Consider the following 15,882-nt stretch of genomic DNA (forward strand, 5'->3'; position numbering starts at 1 on the left):
CCTCCTGACCTCTGAAACAACTGTGCTGCCCACCATAAACTGCTGATCTGCTGCTGACTGAGGGGAGAAGCGCGTTCTCTTCCAAACTCGGAGATCCCCTATATGCTAGAAGGTATCTGGAGCCACAAAAGGCACAGTCTTCAAACTGCTCCCTGCACAGGCTGAGGGTGCCCACGAGGTGGGTTTGCTCCCCGCCCATAGTGCATGCAAAGGCACACTGTAGCCCAGATTTTGAGGAGGATTTCATGATATTCATTCTGTGTTGCCGCCAGAGAAAAATAAACCGTGGCTCCTGGCTGCTGGGGAAGGGCTGTGCTTCTGCCAGGGCTGGTTGTGCCTGGCACCAGCTCAGGCATGTACCAGAGTCGACTGTCAGTTGCAGGCAAATGTACACAAAAAAACATTCCAGCACACACATGCGCCAGCCGTGCACGGAGCCGCCACAGCACGCAGCCCAGGGCCGCTCACGCCCCTGCTGGCTTCCTCTGCCTCTTCCCTTTCTTCTCACAGGACTCATAGCCTCTGTCTCTGCATCTGTTTGTCGTGTGGCTCTTGAGTTTGTCTTCTGCCCTGGCTTCTTTAGCTCGCTTCCTCTGACTGTCTCTCTGTTTCGACCTGTCTCTCCGGGTTTCCTCTCTCTGATAGTCGACCCTCTCCTTGTGTCTCTGTGTTTGACTCTTTCTTCCCTGCTTTGTCTGTATCGCTCCCTGTCTTCTGACACGGTCTCTCTCTGTTACTGATTCTCTCTGAATCTTTGTTTTGCTCTCTGTTTCTTTGACTCTCTCTCTCCCTCTGCCTCCTTCTGTCTCTATGTCTGTCTGAATCTCTCTGTCTCTTATCTGTTTGTCTGTCTGACTCTGTGTCCATCTGTCTCTGTATCCCTCTGACTGTTTCTGTCTCTTGTCTCTTTCTGTCTTTATATCTGTTTTTCTGTTCCTCCCTCTCAGTCTCCCTCTGTCTCTCTATCTCTGTCTGACTCTCTGTGTGTCCATCTGTCTATTTATCTCTCTGTCTCTCTCTGACTCTGTCTCTTGTCTCTTTCTGTCTCCATATCCATTTGTCTGTTTCTCTTTCTCGGTCTCCATATCTCTCTCTCTCTCTCTGAGTCTCTCTCTGTCTCTCTAACTCTTCCTGGCTCTGTCCTTCCCCACCTCTCTCTCTTTTTTTCTGTGACACTCTCCTGGAAATGCATCAAAGACTGAAGTGGCCGGATTTCAAGTGACAAACAGCACTACACACAGGATCCTCCCCCCTCCCAACGCGGCTGCCTTCCTCCCCCACATCCCCTGTCACGAAGAGAAGCCTATTGTGTGGGGCCCAGGGAGTTCGAGTTGAAGGGCCCGGGGGTCTGCGCCTCTGACTGCTCTGAGCTACTTCCCCATTGGCTCTGAGCAGCCTGTGCTGAGCAAGGGCTGAGCGACAAGGGGAGGCTCTAGTCCATAAAAAGGGGGCCGAGGCACCAGAACTGCCATTCTGAGGGGCTTTGGCTGTGCTCACAGCTGCCTCTTTGACACCTCCTTCTGAGCTGGAGTCAGGACAGTCCCTGAGTCTTGGACCAGTCACCCGCTGCCACCACCCTCCGACCTGCTGGGCCTGAAGCTGCTCAGGGACAAAGAGGAACACAGGTAATATCCAGAGGGTGCTGCAACCCTCTCTTGGTTTTATTTATTTTTTCCTGATTCTCTGAACCTGGAGAAGGTGGGAGCTTGGGCTGGGGAATTTCAGGTTTGGGTCTGACTGTCCGGCAGAGGTAGTAAGAGTTATGCGGTTAGTTTACAAAAGCCAGATCAGTGCGAGACAGACTGCTCTTCAGAATTTCCTTCTCTGTACAGCCCTGTCTTGAACAGGTGGGTTGCTCCCTCCCAAGAGGACCACCCCTAGGTTTTGTCTGTGGGGTGCTTCTTCCTCTGGCAGGCTGCCTCCCCACAGCGGTGTCCATGTGAGAGCAGGATGCCCTGGATGAAAGAAATGAAAGGTTTAGCTCATCAGGGTAATTTTAAAGGTCAGTGATTCTCACTGGACTTACAGAACAAGAGCTTGGGGACATTAATGAGATGTCAGAGCTCTGGCATTTACCATATATCATGTACATCAATGTATAACCAAGTTCAGCCTTTTCATTCTTTTTGGATCGTGTTTAATTGCTGACAGGGTGCTGGCTTGAGGGCTTCCTATGATGTGATTTTACACAGAAGTGAAGTTTGGGGTTGTTTTGTTGGGAGGGAACAGGCAGAGAGAATGACAGCATGCCAGGAGACATAGGCATAGCAGGATATTTCTTGTCGGTCTTACTTTGAGAGGACTTGTTGCTTTCTTGTAAATTATAGGCAGGGAGTCAAGGCTAGGTGGGAAGGAAACTCAGATGGGAAAGACATTTGCTCTGGTAAAAAGATATCTGCATTCAAAGAAAGTATTATTGAATCTCAAAGTTTGACTTGCAAAAAAGGCTGGTGAGCTTTGGGGGTTGGTGGGGGGGAACTTGCTGATGACTCCCAGATTGAATAGTAAGTTCTGTGACCTCAGACTTTTTCCTGGTTATCTTTTATATAGAATCTCTCCAAGCTTTACAAACATTCCTTAATTAAACCTCCAAGCTTCCCAAGAGAAACAACCTCTTCAGGTTATTGGATCTGATTTCAGTTCCCTTCCCACAGACCAAAAGTCTTCATTACCATTTTTTTCCCCAAGGGTTGGGAAAATATACAAGTCTTGTCTTTCTAATTTGACAGGCTTTCCAGTGAAGATCTGTTGCCAAACGTTACAGCATGTCAATCCTCTTCTCTGCATTTTCTCCCTCTGCACCCCTGAGCCACCGCTGCACCTTCCATCTCTTTCCCTCACCTTCTCCCCCCCAGTGCCCCCCCACCTTGTCTTTTGTTCTATTTTTACAGGTCATTTATCTCCAGGCTTTGAGATCTGCGTGGGGGAGCTGTTGCAGCAGCCCTAGCCGGGGGAGCTGTGCTGCCTGGGGGAGGTTGCTGAAGGGATCTCAAGCCCACTGCTTTGCCCCAGAGGAGCTAGAGGTGTGATGGGTGGCAGGTGAATCCCGTGTTTCCACTACAGCTGGGAGGGGATAACCACAGAGACTTCTTAGCAGAATCTAGCACGTTTTTTAGTAGAGTGGGCAAAGGGACCAGCTCTGAGGCTTGTCCCCTTAAGCATATGGAGAGGAATTAGGGTCTTGAAGAGCCAGGAGATTTTCATTTGACATCTAAATGAGCATCTCACAACACCCAAGACAGTGTTGGGTTCAAGTCCCAGATCCACTACTCATTTGCTGTGTGACTGGGCCTACAGTAGTGCTTCCTACTGAGCAATTGCTCCTCTGGGCAATAAGGACAGTAATTTTACCTCCTGAGGTTATTGTGAGATTCTCATGGGATAGATACAGTAAGGTGCCTGGCATTTAGTAGGTGCTCAGCAAATGCTCCTGTGACTCCTCAAGTTTTCACTGTTCAAAGTGTCAGAAATGGAGCCATCCCCGCCCCCCAGCCTATCATCCCACTGCATCACGCTGTGTGCTACAGCCAGGAAATGTGATGTAGTGTCTAATACTTCTGTTTGTGGGGCTGGCACTCCCCTCCCTGCCCCCTCCCTTCTCTCCACACCAACAGAAGACTTTTACGTCTTCAGCTCCTGCCTCAGGCTTGAAGTGTCTTCTTGATTGATCCTCTCTCCCACTCCGCCCACTGCCCACTTCTCGGGCCATTCTTGCACAATTATTGTATTTATTAGATGTCTTCCATCTTCTAAGCGGGATCAATAGTTGGTGATTTGATTCCATCGCATGTCTGAGAAAGTGCAGTCAGCTAGCTGATATCTTTCACCGTTTTCCCTCATCCCAGCCCATAAATGTTGGCTAATCTCACTGGATCTGACAAAGGGCTAAAACGATTTCACTGCGACAGAGTTGGCCTTTGTGACAGACAGTAAACATCGGAGACACTCAGGTAAGCCCAGGATCAGGCCCTGGAGATGGAGAAGTGTCCCTGGCTACTACGAAGTTAGATGTCATTAATCCCTCCAGCCTGGGTCCAGATGGAAGCTCCTGGGGGCAGGGCAATGGCCCAGGGCCATGAAGCACATCTCTTGGCTCAGTAGGCCTCTTCCTGGATCTTTCCAGCCATCCCCCTGGCCGGAGTGGTTACGGCAGGTCACAGGCTTGCTCACCAGGGCCAACGTGTTCATCAGCATTGGGTCCCTTGGCCTATTACTGGACAGTTTGATTTAACCTGACAAGAGCTTACAGAGCAATCATTGTGTGATTGGACCTCTGGTCCACTGGCCACTGGAAATGCAGGGCAGAACAGAGGATTGAGGGAGAAGGGAATTGGTGTTTGTGATTCACATAGGAGGTCAACCTCCTGATCAAGGTCCACTTGCTCTCTGCTTTCTCTCCATCCCACCTCTTGTCCCCTCTCCTCCGCCTTCCTCTTCTTTGTACCTTCTTCCTCTCATTCCCGTTCACCCTCTCCCCATCTGCGTCTCCTCTGTATTTTCTTCTCCCTCATGGCCTGTCATCTTACTCTCTGCTTTTCTAGGCACTTCATCTCTTTCTCTCCATATGCAACCCTCAGCCACTCTCCTTACTTCTCATCCTCTCTTCCCTCTGTCTGTCTTTTCACCTCCATCTCTCTGTCCACCCTCCACTGCTTTTCTCTCCATCTCTTAATTGCATCTGATAACAAAGGGTCGGAATTCCATAGGAATCCTGCTCTCAAAAGGCATTCTTTCAAAACTATACTTAATGATCCAGTCATGACCATGGTTTGCAGGGTGGTCCCTCTGTCCAACCTCTAGGTTGATGGTCCATTCTTTGTTAATGACTCTAAGGGCCTAACAGAAGTGCCGTTTTCCAGTCTGGGGTCGGGGGATTCTGCTAGCCAGCCCACTGGAGACCCACAAAGGTGAACTTTATGTATTTTTGAGTGGGGTCAAAGTCCTGGAACAGTCTGGTCTTCAGGACCGTGATCATGCCTAGAGTTCAGGTGGTTTGTGGAGCAGAGTCTCAGGCTGGCGCTAAGCAGCCTGCGCCCTGTGCCCTGGCCTCTTGGCCCAGTCATTTTGTTTCTCCAAGCCTCTGTTTTCCCACCGAGTAGATGGGCTAATAGTGCCCAGGCTACCAGAGCCTGCTAAAGGATGTTGATGAGATACAGGCCTTTGCTGGGCCCTCAGAAGGCCATGAGGAGGACTGAGTTCTGTCTCAGCTACACACCTGCTTAGGCGTTGGGGTGGGGGGTGGGGGGCTCTGTCACATGGTCCTCCCTCTTCCACCAGGAGCCTGAGCCTATAATACTAGCACCACCCTGGAGGGTCCATGGGAGACTGGGGTCTGGCCCAAACTGGCAGCGCAGCGCTTGCTGGAGTCGTGGCCTGGGTGTGGGAGGCTCCAATTCTGTCTCCATTTCCCTCCTGACTCATGTTGTGACCTTAAACAAGTGACTTCATTTCTACCTTTTCCCATTTCCTCTTCTATCAAATAGGGATAATCATATGCGATAAAGTGCTCAGAGAGATAATTGTGATGTTAAATCAAGCCATTATTATTCCTTGCTGGCTTTTTAAATGAAAATGCTCGCTGCTCCTCAGAGCCCTCTAACTATAAGGTAGAAATATTGAGAGGGGAGAAGAGGGCAAGCAGTCCCTTACCTTTGAAGGAACTCTGGGCCCTTGGTGAAGAAAGATCTACGGTGCGCTGGCCTTTACTGGGTCCGTCCAGGGGTCCGAATGGAGCCACGATGGCAGGCGACACACAGCCCATTGACAGATGAGAAGACAGGGGCTGGGAGGAGGGGGTGATTAGTCTCTGATTTCCCCAAGAAAATCAGCTTCAAAACTGTTAGAATAATAGAATTATAAAAGGGCTATAAAATAATGAAAGCAGGGATCAGCAAGCTTTTTCTGTAAAGGACTAGACGGGAACACTTTTGGGCAGTCTGGTACCTGCTTCAGTGCTCAGCTGTGCTTTTGTCACAAGACAGTAAACAAACAGGATGGTGTATGAATCAGGGTTCTCCAGAAACAGAGAATGCAATGGCACCCCACTCCAGTACTCTTGCCTGGAAAATCCCATGGCCGGAGGAGCCTGGTAGGCTGCAGTCCATGGGGTCGCTAAGAGTCCGACACGACTGAGCGACTTCACTTTCACTTTTCACTTTCATGCACTGGAGAAGGAAATGGCAACCCACTCCAGTGTTCTTGCCTGGAGAATCCCAGGGACAGAGGAGCCTGGTGGGCTGCCATCTATGGGGTCACACAGAGTCGGACACGACTGAAGCGACTTAGCAGCAGCAGCAACAGCAGCAGAGAAACAGAAATGGTGGGATGTGTACATATAGAGAAAGATTTATTAGAGGGAGTGGATCATGTGATTATGGAGGCTGACGAGTCCAAAATGTCCTTTTCCCTTAGGAGAGAGTCACCCTTCTCCCCAGCCAGCCCCTGCTTTCCTGGCTGGGCTGTCACAATGTGCCTCGAGGTGGTGGCTGAGGAAATGCTTCCTAAACTAGCAAGTGCAGAGGTTTTCCTTTGGGAGGCCCTTCGGAGGCTCCTTCAGCATAGATATCTCTGCAAGCCCCATACCTCGGCCCCGTCCCCGGGGTCTGTGCGCTGACTCACTGCCCCTCGAGCTCATTCAGCAGACTCACTTCCGCATCTCACACAGAGTTGAACAGCAAAGTTCCTTTTCTCCTGACTCCTCCCAAGTCGGGGATGAGCCGGCAGGGCTATCTCTGATGTATGACTTCCAAGCTAATCCTCACAGCAAAGGCGAAAAGGCTCCCGGGGGACTCAACTGACGTTACTCAATAATTTGTTTATCCTACACAAGGAAGGAAGCAGGGCTGTTTAGGAAAACCTCAGGGCTGATATGTTGCTGTTAGACACCAGAGAGATCCATTCGAAGGTCTAACTCTCCCCCTTACAAGCCAAGGAAACCTGGGCGAGGAACTCCTCTCCCAGCCTCAGTCTTGCCCCACATGCAGTGGGTACGCCAGCCTGAGTGTTGTGGGGGTGAGAATAACACGTGTAAAGTGGTAACACACAGCCTGGCACTGAGTAGGCTCTGTTATTGGATTGATGAACACAGAGCTCTCAACCCATCAGTACATAGTAAGGTCTCTGAAGTGAAGTGAAGTCGCTCAGTTGTGTCCGACTCTTTGCGACCCCATGGACTGTAGCCTACCAGGCTCCACTATCCATGGGGTTTTCCAGGCAAGGATACTGGCGTGGGTTGCCATTTCCTTCTCCAGGAGATCTTCCTGACCGAGGGATTGAACCCAGGTCTCCCACATGGTAGGCATTGTAGGCAGACGCTTTACCGTCTGAGCCACCTGAAAAGATCAGTAAGGTCTCTACTCATGGCATTTAATTCGTTCAACACCTTTTTTTTGTTTGTTTCTCCGATGTTCTAGGTCCTATGTTATTACCCCTTTTTGCCTTTTTCGTTTCCATCTCCTGTAGCCCAAGTGAAGTTGGAATGGATCCTTCATACTCCCCATTTCCTCCTCTGCCCCCATCCGCTCTTTCTGCGTCTTCCCCTCGACAGCCTTGCCTCTCTCTCCTCTGCTTCTCTGTGTCTCTGCTTTAGCTACTTCCCCCTCTCTCTCCCTGTTCTCTGTCTTTGACTGGTTTTCACTTCCTCCCTGTCCCCTCCTTCCCTTACTTCACTCCCTTGGTCTGATTCCCCTTCTTCCTCTCTCCCCTTTCCACTCTGCCTCTTCTCTACCCTGGGCCTGCCCCCACCTCTCCCCATGGTTTCATTAACACCTGCTGAATTTCTTTAGCAGGTATTGGTTTTAGAAGTCCTATGGATCAGTGGGGTTTCTCTGGGGGCACAGAAGTGTGAGTCAGAAAAATTCAAACTGGGTTTCTGAGAGATCCAGGGTTGCCTGTTATTCATTCTACACATGTGTAGAATGTTCTTGTTCCTATTCTAGCTCTGCGTTCGGTGCAGGGGACATCATCGTTCATTCATTCATTTAACAATCTAACTTCCTTAGTTTTCCCATCACATTAGAATGAAATGCAAGCTGCACGTTGGCCTGCAAGGTCTGACACCACGTGGCCTCTGCCCACATATCCTCTCTCCTCCCTATGCTGTTCCTTGTCATCCTCACACACAGCCTCTCTCACCTCAGGGACTCTGCACTTACAGAGTCTGCCCCGGCAGGGAACTTAGAAGGAGGCAGTTGTGTGATACACAGAGAACTTTGAGCAGTCAGAGAAGCCTAATCTAGACAGACTTCCTGAAGGAGGTAACTAAGATTGAGTTTCAAAGAACAATGAGAGGCAGGCAGGTCAGAGGGAGACGGGAGTGCGGAGGTGGTGATAAATGTGCAAAAGTTTGGGGGACAGGGCACAGAGGGCATTTCTTGTAGAACTGCAGGTGATATGGTCAGGCCCAGGTCAGACGGAGCTCACACCCAGCCTGCCTGCGTGTCCTTGCTGGGGTTCCTTGCTTAAATAGTGTGATCTCTCTGTGCCTCTACTTCCTCACTGTAGAATGGGGAGAATATCAGTCCCAGCCTTAGGGGGTTGTTACAAGCACCCCTTATACTGAGACACATACAGGACTCAGCAGAGGGCCCAGTACATGGTAAGCTGGTCAACGGCGGCTCTCCTCGGCAGGAAAGCCCTGGACAGCCTGGCTAAGGGGCAGGTCCTCTCAAAGGTGATGGAGAAGCTGAATGCAGGGCAGGGTGCAGTCAGACTAGATTCAGAATTGTCCTCTGGGTGCTTGTGCAGGGTTCTCGGGGGGCAAGATTAGAGGCAGTTCTGGAAGCAGGAGGAAGGAGCTGGAGGCTGGGGTGCCTTGAAGGAGCTGGGGCCATACCTGTTGGTTAGGAAGGTGGGCTCTGGAGCCAGACTGCCTGGGTGCAAATTCCAGCTCTTCTGCTAACTAGCTCTAGAGTCTTTGCAGGCATCTTAACTCAGTTTTCTCATCTGTGAAGTGGGCATGACAATAGTACCCACCCCACACAGTTGCTGTGAGTATAAATGAGTTCATTCATGAACATTACTCAGAACATCATGAATGCTCACCAACCATCAGATTGGCTAGAATGATCATTGCTAAATATAAAGGAAATGGATGAAAGGAAGGGATATTGTCACTGTATTTGTGTGGGACGGTGAGATCTCAAATCCAGCTTCCTACTGTAGCCACTGACAGGAAGCTTCCGGCCAGGAGAGAGAGGGTGGTGCTGCTGCCCGTCCCCAGTGGATGAGCAAGACCTTGCTAATCTTGTACCAGGCCAGCCCAGCCATCGCTGATAGGAGGAAAACATGAGCTGCTGCTTTATATCTGCACATAAATAGCACAGCTCACTGACCTGGAACCCAAATCCGCTCAGCAGTTGATAGAGCATGAGAAAAACTCGAGGAAGGAGAGAGGCATGGGATGGACCCAGGCCCACCTACGTGAGGTTTATTCTCTGAGCTTCTGTACCTAGGAGAACAGAACTAGCCCAGCCTCAGATGAGCCTGAGTTCTCACCTTTGATCGCTGTGTGGCCTCAGGAGATTTGCCAAGCCTCTCTGAGCACCAACTTTCTCATATACAAAGTGGGGATAAGAAGGCCCACCTCTTACACTTGGCAGGTGGGTTGGGAATAATATGCAAGTAAAAGCCTTGTGCATGAGGCCCTCTGGAGGGAGGTTCAGCTGTTAATAAATCAAAATGGTTCTAGAAACTGTAGTCATTACAAGCACACATGTGGTGAGTCAAAGAGAATGGGCCTACACCCCACTTTCACCACTCACTGGAGGGCATGGGGAACTCACAGAACTGGAAGTGTCCTTCTCCCTGGGCATGGATGGATGAGACAACAGACGTAGGGGCTCAGTCAAGGCCCGAAGCACAGGAGCAGCTCCATCGATGGTGGCCCGGCTCCTTATCAGGCATGCTTTAGAGGGAAACCTCCTATGTGCTCTGAGACCAGCTCTGGGCTATGGCATGGAGCCCTGGAGCCACAGGTGGAATCTTATAACTCCCCCTCATCACCTGAGCAAACAGGGCAATGTGCAGGAGGATCTGGGGGATGGAGCGGGGAGGGAGGAGACAGCTGTCTCTGAGAGCAGTGATGGAGGCAGCAGATTACAGAGACCAAGCTGGAGAGAGTGTTACAGCCCTGCCCATTTCCAGCTCTGTGCTCCTACTTGGCAGCTTTGCATCTTGATATTTGGTTTATAAGGAGTTAACTGTGAAAGGAACAGCCTTTAATAGACTCTTTGTGAAGCATTAATTCATCTGCTTAGGATTTATTGAGGGCCTGCTATCTGCTGGTCAGATTTGTGCGTGCTGGGTTATAGTGGGGAACATGCCAGTTAAGCTCTGTGCCTGCAGGGAGCTAATATTCTAGGGGAGAGATGTAATAAACAATGACAAGCATCAAACAGTAGGATAGTCTGAGATGGTGAATGTTCCGATGAAAACAAAAGCACGGGAATGCAAGAAAACCAGGAAGCCATGCTAAACCCTGGGGTCAGCCAACACCTCCCAGGGGATGTGACACTGAATTCCTTTAGTTACAAGGAGTGAGCCAGGTAAAAATCTGAGGCCACAGTACCACAGATGGAGAAACAGGGAGTTCAAAGGCCCTGAGGTAGGGGCAAGCCTGGCATGTTTGGGGAACACAGAGAAAGTGTTTCAGAGATGAAAACAAGTCACAGCTCCTGCCTTCGTGGAACCAAAGTTTAAAGACTCACATAGGTAGTTACTGAGAAGTGGAATAGTTTAAAGGAGGAGGCACAAATCTCGGGAAAAATACAAGAAGAAACACCCCTTCCACGTAAGAGATCAGAGAAAGCTGCCTGGAGGAGACGACATCTACTCTAGGGCCAAAATGACACATAACAGGGGAGGACAGGAGGGTTTTCTAGGAAGAGGATTTTCTAGGAGGATTCTCTGGCACTAGCATGTGCAAAGGGCCAGAGGTGGGACAGGTGCTGCTCCATTCATTAGGGGATTTACAAGTAGCTAAATGTGGTCAGAATACAGAGTTGAAGAGCTGGCTATAGGGTCAGAATTGAGGGTGTCTCTGACATTTAGTACTTCCCTGGTGGCTCAGATGGTAAAGCATCTGCCTACAATGCGGGACACCCGGGTTCAATCCCTGGGTTGGGAAGATCTCCTGGAGAAGGAAATGGCAATCCACTCCAGTATTCTTGCCTGGAAAATCCCATGGATGGAGGAGACTGGTAGGTTACAGTCCTTGGGGTCACAAAGAGTTGGACACGACTGAGCATCTTCACTTTTCTGACATTTAGGAGAAGGCCCAGCCTGACCCAATCCAATGGTTCTGATCCCAGAATTGATACACCAAGAAGGGCATGTCAAGGTGGGCAGGAGGGAACAGCAAAGGAGTGGAGGCAGGGGGGCCAGCATGGAGAGCGGTGAAGGTGCAGCCATGGCAAGGAGGAGTGCTGGCATGGGGAATGCCCACAGCAGAAAGGACTGGGCTGGGGCCAGCCTGGGGAAAAGGGGAAATGGGTAACGGGTAGAAGCTTCAGAGGATGCAGAGAAACAGATAACCACGTCTGATTGGTGAATGGTCAGAGTGGGTTTTGATTCTTGTCCACTTCCTGGCTGTGTAAGCAATCACTTCCCCTCTCTGAGCCTCCACTTTCCTATCTGTCTAACAGTACAACCCACATTAAGAGCTGTTGGGCAGATTGAATGTGAGCATGTAGGAAAGCTCTTAGTACACTGCTGGCACTCAGCATGTTAGTTCCCTTCCTTGACCACTGGCCTTGGGCACCCACTGCTCCTCCATAGGCCTGTATTCTTGGCTGTAGAATGGGAACACGAACGGTTGCCTTGCAGTGCAGTGCTGCCAGCGAAAGTTGGCTTTGCAGGCTAAGGACACACTGCACAGAGTAGGCGATCACAGATTTCCTTTCCTCTTTCTCCCTCTCCAGCAGGAAAAGCCAAGACAGAATGGTGTGGCAAGGTCTGGTACTGGCTGCTTGCCTGCTTGCACTCCCCTCTGTCACAGCGGACTGCCTGGCCCAGTGCTCCCTGTGTGCTGTGAAGACCCAGGATGGGCCCCAACCCATCAACCCCCTGGTGAGTTTCAGGCAAGGCTCCTCAATGCCAAAGTGCATGGAAGGGGCAGTCTGTTTGTGGAGCCCAGAGAGGGAAGGTAGCAGGCCTGGGCAGCTGCGAGCCTGTTCTGTAGACTCATCCCAGAATGTGAAGACTACGTGCTGCCCTGTGGTCAGTCTGGGCAGCTAGGGACAACTGTTTTCCAGACTCATGTTCCCTCTCCAGACCTTACCACCATAGGCTCACTCAGGTCTGGGAGCAAAGCTCAGGTTTCCAGGAGCCTGTTGCCTGATAACAAGGAGTGTCATTTATGAGGTGATGTTGACTTTGGGTATTGGCAACCCAAGATGAACTTTTCAGGGCTTCTCACAACCAGGCTGATGGGCACTCCCAAATATAGTCAATCTCATGGAAGGAGCTCTTTACACCACCACTTGGCTGGCCTTGCTGGCTATACTTTGCATCAAGCTCCTCCCTGTGCCTCTCCCACAACAGCAGACAGCTGTAATAAAGGTTCAAGGGTATGGTGGACAGAACATGGGCTTTGGTTCCGCCAATTTCTAGTTCCATGACCCTGGAACCCCCTCTCTGAGCCTCAGTGTCCTTGCATGCAAAATGGGAGTGATTCCATGAGCTGATGATGCAAAGTATTAACTCTAGCCACTCTTCACTGAGATGCGCACAGCACACCATGTGCTGCCCATGTATTGGTCTGATCTCAGAAGTGCCCAGTGCTTAAGTATGGTGATTCGTGGCATTAGAACGTGGGTTCAAGTTCCAGTACTGTCTAGTATTGTCATTGTGGTCACTGTCGTTATCAACACCATCGTCATCATGTTTGACTCCTCCCTACTTTTATGAAGTATATAGTCATCCCAGGTTTGGTGAGCCTTTAAACAACTCCTTACATGTGTTCTTTCCACCATTCTGCATTGCTTCTATTCCTCTGTGTAAAGTGTGTGCAGCATCCTTTATACCCAGGAAAGGTTGGGGGAACTAACTAGTCCCTCTGGAGTCAGAAGCAGAAGATTATGGGTGAGCCTAGCAGAGCACTATGGGAAGATTTTCCTTCCAATTTTGACAGTGTCATCTGTAGCCATGGGCCCTTGGAAAAGCTGGTTCATCTTTCCTCATCCTCCACATGGGCATAAAGTCACTTACCTTTAGGCACCATTGGGAGCATGAAAGTGGGTGCCCTGTTGCTTAGTAATGGTTTTTTAATTTTCTCAGACACTGGACAGGGGACTCTCTGGAGCAGGAGCTTGTGGCTTGATAGTTTGATGGAGGTGGCATTACCACTGTGGTCTTTTGGGGTTTCTTGCAGGTTTGCTCCCTGGAATGCCAGGCTGCTCTGCAGCCTGCTCAGGAGTGGGAGAGGTGCCAGGGCCTTCTGTCTTTCCTCACTCCCTTCACCGTTGGGCTCAATGGCAAGGAAGACTTGAAGAGCAAGACAGTTTTGGAAGAGTCCAGCAGTGAGCCAGCCAAGCACATCAGGCCCTACTTGAAGGAACTAGAGAAAAACAGATTCCTTCTCAGCACCCCAGCAGAGAAGAATGCTCTGAGCAGCAGCCTGGCAGAGAAGCTCAGGGGTCTCTCTGGCAGGTTGGGGGAGGATGCAGAGTCTGAGTTGATGGGGGATGCTCAGCTGAATGATGGCGCCCTGGAGGCTGAAACGCGGGATTCCAATGAGGAGGAACCCAAGGAGCAGGTCAAACGCTATGGGGGCTTTTTGCGCAAATACCCCAAGAGGAGCTCAGAGGTGACCGGGAAGGAGGCTGGGGAAGGGGAGGGGGGTGAGGTGGGCCATGAGGACCTGTACAAGCGCTACGGGGGATTCTTACGGCGCATCCGTCCCAAGCTCAAGTGGGACAACCAGAAGCGCTATGGTGGCTTCCTCCGGCGTCAGTTCAAGGTGGTCACTCGGTCTCAGGAAGACCCCAGTGCCTATTATGAAGAGCTTTTTGATGTGTAAACACCTCCCCATCATGGAGTTGAGTCAGGAGCTTTCCATAATGCCCTGGAGCTTGGAGTGAACTCATTCATCTGCCCCTGCTCAGATGGTCCCCATTCCCCGTGCTCAGTTCAGCATTGTCTACAAGACTTCCAAACCTTGTCTGCCTCTCTTCTGCCCAGATGCAGTGTTTGTCTGGGTCAGTGAGGAGGGAGGAGAGACGTTTCCCTCTCCAATAGGCTTAGTGCTTGGCTTCAACCCTACATCTCTAAAACTACCACCAGCAGCAGCTTTGCTATCAATTCCCTTGATATGACTCTCCAGTCCCAGGAATCCAGACTGACCTCTTGATCCCTCTGGATCTATGATCAAGTATTCTGATCAATGCCCCTCAGAAGAAAAATGAACATTCCCCTCCCATGCAGATATATATATATATATCTTTCTATATAGATAGATAGCATAAAACATATAAAAGGTAGAAATTTAAAACAAAATAGATATATAAAAAATTCTAACAGTTTATTCTCAAACCTCAAAAGCTCTCCCTACTATGGAGACCACGCTTTAGGCAAAAAGCTCAAACACTGCTTTTTATTGGAGCAGGAATTCCTACGCTACAGAGTTCCGTCTCCCAGTGGATTAAATGTTCAGTCAGTGTACTCTGAGTTTGCGTTGTTTAGAAACACACCTTTTGAAGAACCTGGTTCCTGGACTCCAGTCCGTGTTGATACCCTGGACAGCACCCAACTTCTCACAGGAGAGGATGGGAGTGAAAAATCTTTTTCCAAAATGGTTAATGAGAGCCGCTCGCCTTCTGAATGCTGAAACAATCAAGCAGGAGTGAGACAAACCAATTTGTTCTGTGCAACAGATTCAAAATGTGGACCAGTTCCCTCAGCCCTCATTAAACTAATTAAACTGATCGGTATCACACTCCAACCCCAGGATGAACTGACGCTGAGTCAAGTTGATGAGGTTAAGCACAACCATGTTCTTGAGCAGCTGAATCCGCCACCAAGAGTCCAAGCCATCTGGCCAAACATATGCATTGGGCCTTGGGTAAGGGAATCCAGAAGCAACAGCTAGAAAGAGGAAAAGGCCCTCTTTAGCTCCCATGGCGATTCTTTCCTCTTAATGCCTCAAAATAAAACTAGAAAGAGGAATGAAATGATTAAGTGCTTGAGGCCAAATGAGTTGATTCAAATAACACAGAAGCAGAGGAAGCAATCTTAACCTAAGTCCTCTCCTCTCCTCTCTCTCTCCCGGTCTCTCTGCCTTCCTCTGTCCCTGTCTGTCTCTCAAACCTCTCTCTCTCTCTTCACTGTCCCCAGGAATTATGGTTCGGTTTGTGGATCCAGGAGTCTGGTCTAGATGGGGAGGAAATGAACTTGACTTTGGTTATTTTGTATAAGATGCTACTGAGCACACTTCTTCATGCATAACCCTCAGGCCTCTCATGATGTTCTGAAATGTATAGATTGTTTTAGAATTATTTTGTGTGTTTTTCAACATCCCATTTTTTCAACTTACTTGGAATTTCCTTAGTTCTTAAAACAGGCTTGTGTTATTTCCAACTCCTCCAGTACAATAAATAAAAAAAAGATGCTGATAACTTGGGCTCTGTGTGTGTGTGTATCTTAGTCCCCAAGAGTAATAAGATCCTTTTCAGAAAAGAGTGCTGGGGAAAGGGGGAAAAAAAAAAATTTTATATATATATATATATATATATATATATATATACACACACACACACATACACACACACATATTCAAGTTGAAGAACTAAATGTAGGCTAACAGAAAGAGCACAAACTTCAGACTACCCTAGTCCTAATTTTGAAATCTGTTTGAACTTAGGTAAGTCACATGACCTCTCTGAGCCT

At 49.5% G+C, this 15,882-nt stretch overlaps 1 protein-coding gene across 2 annotated transcripts; it reads left to right on the top strand.

The window, feature by feature from the left end:
• Positions 1 to 421: 421 nt before the first annotated feature.
• Positions 422 to 15,611, top strand: PDYN (prodynorphin). Of its 2 annotated transcripts, none has more exons than XM_070801217.1 (3): positions 422 to 1,625; positions 11,922 to 12,066; positions 13,370 to 15,611. In XM_070801217.1, exons 2-3 carry the CDS (start codon positions 11,938 to 11,940, stop codon positions 14,015 to 14,017), a joined length of 777 nt encoding a protein of 258 aa, XP_070657318.1. In that variant the 5' UTR covers positions 422 to 1,625; positions 11,922 to 11,937; the 3' UTR covers positions 14,018 to 15,611. The 2 variants fall into 2 exon arrangements, with proteins under 2 accessions (XP_070657318.1, XP_019827549.2); XM_019971990.2 differs by having other exon boundaries at positions 425 to 1,625; positions 11,919 to 12,066.
• The last annotated feature ends 271 nt before the right edge of the window (positions 15,612 to 15,882 follow it).

This window comes from Bos indicus, chromosome 13, assembly GCF_029378745.1.
Source record: "Bos indicus isolate NIAB-ARS_2022 breed Sahiwal x Tharparkar chromosome 13, NIAB-ARS_B.indTharparkar_mat_pri_1.0, whole genome shotgun sequence".
In the NCBI taxonomy this organism is placed as follows: Eukaryota; Metazoa; Chordata; class Mammalia; order Artiodactyla; family Bovidae; genus Bos; species Bos indicus.

Coding starts and splice junctions, on each gene's coding strand:
- PDYN (XM_070801217.1), top strand. CDS start 11,938: ATGGTGTGGCAAGGTCTGGTACTGGCTGCTTGCCTGCTTGCACTCCCC. Junction 12,067..13,369: donor CCCAACCCATCAACCCCCTG/GTGAGTTTCAGG, acceptor GGTTTCTTGCAG/GTTTGCTCCCTGGAATGCCA.